The 6,000-nt window shown below is 41.1% G+C and overlaps 1 protein-coding gene across 8 annotated transcripts in view; it reads right to left on the minus strand.

Annotated features, from left to right (window-relative positions):
- The window catches only part of magi1b (membrane associated guanylate kinase, WW and PDZ domain containing 1b), a 457,254-nt gene extending 451,690 nt beyond the window's left edge, over positions 1–5,564 (minus strand). For 5 of the 8 annotated variants that reach the window (XM_078543663.1, XM_078543661.1, XM_078543662.1 and 2 more), the window contains exon 1: positions 4,792–5,546. In XM_078543663.1, coding sequence (XP_078399789.1) covers positions 4,792–5,089 — 298 coding nt within the window. In that variant the 5' untranslated portion in view covers positions 5,090–5,546. Of the gene's footprint in view, positions 1–4,791 lie in introns of all 8 variants that reach the window. The other 3 variants (XM_078543669.1, XM_078543664.1, XM_078543670.1) reach the window with 1 other exon arrangement.
- Positions 5,565–6,000: the final 436 nt, after the last annotated feature.

Consider the following 6,000-nt stretch of genomic DNA (forward strand, 5'->3'; position numbering starts at 1 on the left):
ATACCGCATATAAACTTGCATTACAATGAACTAAGCCTAGGCGAGCGATAGTCTAAAGTAAATAAAATGGCTAGAAAAGTAAGACGCGTCACTGAATAATAAATACAGGGTACCTGAAAAAGTTTCTTCTCGACATGCTCACCACAAAAATCGCAAGGTAGACAGTGCAGACAATGAGGTTCAAAAGAAGTGCGGTTTTTGAATGTGTTCAGTTTTCAGATTTACAGATAAAGGATACTTGACCCACTTTACATTAGTTTTAACATATGTAAGACACGTAAATTCCCAGTTCAATTTTTTTGCCTATTCTCCTCCAATTCTGCTGCAGGCAGTATTTTAAAAACTACCAAAACTTTTTACCCCAGTTTCTTTCCCATAATTCCAACACACGAAAAAGTAAGCTCGCACAACTGTAAAAACTTGAAAGGTCACAATTAGCTGCAAACTAAACATTTGAAACTTTGTCAAGGAGAATTTCAGCCCAAGACTTTTCAGGAATAAAATCAGGAACAAAAACCCCTTAGAGACCTAGAACACAACTGCTCAAACTTCAGTTTTGAAATCAGATGCAACCATGGAATAGTAAACAGTTCTACTCAGCCAGTCTACTAATCCCAGATGAGATAAGTGAACATGATTATGTCACCATTTCAAGTGACCTCTGGATAACCTTGTAGCTGCAGTTATTAGTGGGAATGACAGAAAGTGAAACATTCCCAACTCCAGCACACTGGATTTTCCATCTATTTCCAACATGCCACACAAAAATAACACACCTAAAAATGAATTTAAATGTCTCATCCTTATACTCAAACCTCTTCATGGTTCCTTTCACCTCTCCCTGTGTCTGTAACCTTCACAGGGCTCCAATCCTCCTGGGACTCTGTGTTTCTCCAACTCTGGTCTTTTATATAACCTACCCAGCTCCTGTTCAATTTGGATGTGCACTTGCGATGCCATGGCATACAAGGCTATGGGCCTAGTGCCGGAAAATGAGATTAGAATAGTTAGGTACTTGTTTGACCAGCGCAGATTCGAGGGGCCGAAAGGCCTTTTTCTGTGCTGTAGACCTCTATGACTGATATCCAGGCCCTACATGCTAAGATTTCAACTCTGAAACCTCTCCACTGTTGCAAACTCCCACTCTCCCTTTAAGAGCTTACCCCGCACCCGCCCCTTGCCATTTAACCAAGTGGTATTTTTATGGTGGATGAAGCTAGATAGTGACTTCCTGAAGACCACACAAATAGATGAGGAGGACATCAGTTTATAAAGTCCACATACATGTAGTTTGAAAAAGAGGTCACAGGACAACTATAAGGAGTTGGAATCCTGGAACACTTGGGCAAGCTAGAATATATTCACTGCTGACCCAAATCAGATTAAATTCAATATCTGGCCTGAGATAGTTATAGTTTTCTTCATCAGAATGGTACCGGGGCTTCAAAGAAAATGTTGTGAAGGCACGTTGCAGGAACTTGGCTTGTATTCCCTTGAGCTTAATCAGGGTGATTGAAGTATTTAAAATCATTGAAGGGATTCAATAAGATAGATACAGAGAAACTAGTTCTTCTGACGGAATATCCAGAACAAAGCATATTCTTAAAATTAGGGTTCAGCCATTTAGTAAAGAAATCAGGAAGCATGTTTTTTTCAAAGCACAAAGAGTAGTAGAAATCTGACACTAACTCCCCAAAAGGTTGTGGATGATGGGGCTGAGCATTAGCAGGTTTTTGTTAGCTGAAAGTATAAAAGGATATGGAACAAAGGTGGGTAAATGGAATAGGGGTACTGAACAGTCGTGATATAATTGAATGGCAGAACGTGGGCTAAATGCCTTATTCCTTTTTCTATGTTCCTTTACCTGAATTGCTCAGTGACAGAATGTACACTAAATGTGGTCACTAATGCATCAAAAGAGTGGGAAAAAATGATAAGATTTATTTTTCTATTTGGAAAGCAATCCTTGAATCATGGCATGGGTGCAATCTATGTTAACCCAGGAAATCTCCAGGCTTGGGAAAAGGATCAGGCTTTTCACAAATCAATACAGAAGCCTGAGTGATCACAAATTAATCACAAGTGGTAGTAAAAGGATTTTGTCTGATGGTTATCTAGCTCCATTGTCAATACGGGGCATTAGATCATCTTGGTATAATCTATATTTTAGAAAGTCATTTGGGTTCAAACTTCTGCAAACACATAATGCCGTGGTGAATCCAGCAGACATTACCAGAAAAACAGTAGCAAGAAACATACATGGCCAGATTGGACTTTGTCCTTTGACTGTTGCAGGATGAATGCACAGATGCTTTCTTTTTGAAGCTGATGCAATGTCCTGTAGTCCTAACACCCTTAAAGAAAGTAAAACGCTGCTACACAACTAGAATGAGACTTCACAACACACATAAATATTAGTTATTTATTTGACTACCAGCAGGTTCACAAACTGGCCCTGTTTTACTGAAAGGATGATTCTCTGAACTTTTGAGATGGGGAATTCCAAGTTTTGATACGAAATCTCCTTCTAAGGAATGTCCTTTGAAACTTTGACAACTGAGCCATGTTTATCCAGAGGACATATTCCGAGAATATTCCATGACAGTAACATTATCTTGGTTTAAAGTCCAAATATGCCCAGTGCAATCTATAATTCAAATATGTTCTAAACTAACATACTTCAGTACACTGCCATTTATCCATGCCAATATAATAAATCAAATTCACCCTGCCTATAAATGTAAACATAATCCTGCTTTTTTCATCAGTTGGAGGGGAGGGTGGGGGGGTTGATAATTCTAAGTCACTTTTTTTTTTAAAAGTCAGATTTTATTGGATAATAGCAACAGGCCAGGTACATCAAGTCTTGAGCTTTGTAATTACCACAATACCATAGGAAGCTAAAATGGCAGCAAAAAGAGGGTAAAAAGGACAACTACAAACTCTAACTGTACTGATTGGCAAGTTTTTCTTCCAACTTACCAAACAAGGAGAAATTACTTCTTCTGCATACATTATAAAGAAACTTTTAATGTGCTGAGGCACTTTCAAACAATACACAGTAGGGCCCACAAAGCACAAAAGCTTTGGTTTTACGGTTTATCATCATGAGAACCTCTGGAATGTGTAATGGCCTTGAAACAATTCTGCTCATGTTTTTTTTTAAATATTAAAAGTGCAAACTCCTCCCTCTTCCCCACCCACTCCCTTGCCCCTTCGACTCACCAGGCCACATTATTCCTGGCCAAAAGGGTCGGCAGGGATTGGCTTCCAATCTAAACTAGTGCCAAGCTGGTGTCCTTATTCCTTACACTAAATGTAGAGTGGGGGGCATTTATTTTATGTTTACAGAAGGGGGAACATTCCTTTCTAAGCAAAGGCTATACACAACACTGAATTTGTAGTCTTGGTTTATAATGCATTTCTATAGGGACCCTGCAGTCATAATTATTAAAATATCACTTGCAACAAATTAAAGGCAGGTCATCAACCTCTTCCAGCTTTACCTTCTCCTGCAGGACACAGTACATATTACATTTCAACTTGAATGCTACTTAACCATCCACAAAACTTGCCAAAAGGCATTCATTTCTTCGAATCCATTTTCTTCAAAGAAAGTAATTACACAAACAAAAATCTTAAATTAAAATTTTTAAACCTTCCAAATAAGGGAAATGAAAAAAAAATCCATCTTGCTAAGGCTTATCCGAGAGTATCAAGGCATAAAGCTGTTAGTCATGCTTCAGTTGGTAGAACTCGTGCATCTAAGTGAGATGAGTGCAAGTTCAAGTCCCACTCCAGACACTTAAGCACAAAAATCTAGATGACATTCCAGTCCAGAACTGAGGGAGTTTTCCAATGTCAGAGACAGTGCCTTTTGGATGAGATATTAAACCAAGGCCCTGTCTGCTTTGAGGTGGATGTAAAAGATCCCATGGCACTATTTTGAAGCGGAGCGGGGGTTATCCCTCTGCCCTGGCCATTATTTATCCTTCAATCAATATCACACCAACAAATCATTTGGTCAGTGTCACACTGCTGTTTGTGGAAGCTTGCTGTGTTTCCTACATTACACAAGTGACTACACTTCAAAAGGACGTCAGAAGTCGTGAAAGGCACTATATGAATGTAAATATTTCCTTCAAGAAGTAATATTTCTCAGGCTGCTAAAATTGTTTTGGACCACCCTGGTTATTAAAGGGGGAATGAAGAGAAAGTAATAAGTTACAAGAACCACCAGTCAGAGTTGGAGCCTTTGGAATAAATGCACAGAGGAAAGGAGCCTGTTATAAAGCCGGTAGGTAATTTCAGTTCGTGCCAACTCTTGATTCAAGCTCATATTTATAAGCAGGTGCGAGGTTACTACTCTTCTGCCTCACAGCAGTGTCAGGAGGGGAACAGCATACTGTATTTCTTCACTATTTACCAATGTTCAGTCCACTTGAATAAACCTGGGCTCTTCCAAGTCCTATATAAACGTGTAACGCTACACATATTCCCAGTAGACCAATGAATTCTACCTCTCTACACAAACACCATTAACACTGTCCTCTTAAAAATAGGAACCCAGTCGATCATCTTGAATCGTCAACCAAACGCTCAAACTGATGGAATCTGGATAATTTTTGGGGGTGGGATTTGCACCGACTATAATAAAGCGAATCATGTACCTACCATACGATTTAAACGTTCACATGATATTGAGTCAAGTTGTGTGTAAAGCTAATGATAACCTCAGAAGCAGGGGAACGTACTGAGAGCATCAAAGCTGGACTTAGTTCAGTCCCATACCTTGTCTGACAGTTTTCAGGCGGATCGGACCCTTGCAGCTCTTGACCACGCTGTGCACATCATAGAGAGGGAGCCCGGACACATGGACTCCGTCAACCTCTAACAGCAACTCCCCTTCTCTCAATTCCCCGGCGCTGTAAACGATCTGATCCTGGTTCGTTTCCCTCAAATAGGAGAACTCTCCATTCTCCGCCCCACCTGAGATGACAAAATTCAGCTCCCCGTGCCTGTTCTTGCTGACCACACTCTCGTGCACTTTAGTTGTCCAGTGATTTTTCTTCTGAATCACTTTAGACATGGTGCTTAGGGCCAGTGAGCACAAACAGGTGATGAACGGTTCATAGGCTCTCTCCTCCTCAGCAAGTTGGATCTGTTGCCCCCCTACCCCCAGCTCGGCACTCAGCCCCTGAACATCCTCTGGAGCAGCTTCTGTAAGGCACGCTCCCAAGTTCTGGCTGCAGAAACCATAGCTTCACGTTTTCTAAGGCACTGTAAACATTTGCTCCTGGCTCCGACTGGAAAGTCCACGATCCAGGATTTCCCAACAAAAGGAAAACAATAAAAGGTTTTTTTAAAAAAAAACCCCAGTTGCAAGTGTTTGAGGCTTTCTGTCTCCCGACTTCAGGACACTTTGTACTTTCTCCCAGTCCGACCTTGGGAGCAGGGGACGGGCGCAGTTTTAATCCGACACTTTTCTCTCTCTGTTTCCGACTTTCTCTTCAGGCTCCACTTCAATTCCTACAACTCTCTGTTTCAGTGGACACAGCTCACAGGCGCATGCGCCCAGCCCACTGCTGGAGTGAAGCACCTGGGTCCTAAAGGCCGCTGCTGCCGAGCAGTGAAGTGTCAATTGACATCACGGTGTTGTCGTTCTTCGGCAGTTCATATCGGACTCGGAACGTTAACTCTCTTTCTCTCCACAGATGCTGCCAGACTTGCTGAGTCCTTCCCCAAGCACTATGTCGTCGTCAGGCTAAAGTGTGACTAAATCGCTGGGGGCTGGAAAGAACTTCGTCCGAGTCCAAGAATAAAATAAAAGAGGAATGTGTCTTCCAAGCAATTTTGGAAAGTATTTAAAAATTCAGCACCGTACTAATTTGAAACAATTTATTAACCGTTTCTAAACAGATTCCTTCTCAGATGCATTGGGTAAATCAAGGCTCTGAGTAGATTCATTATCCTTAATGCAAATAGACAGTCGTCTCGTAA

Source organism: Cetorhinus maximus, chromosome 6 (assembly GCF_964194155.1).
Source record: "Cetorhinus maximus chromosome 6, sCetMax3.hap1.1, whole genome shotgun sequence".
In the NCBI taxonomy this organism is placed as follows: domain Eukaryota; kingdom Metazoa; phylum Chordata; class Chondrichthyes; order Lamniformes; family Cetorhinidae; genus Cetorhinus; species Cetorhinus maximus.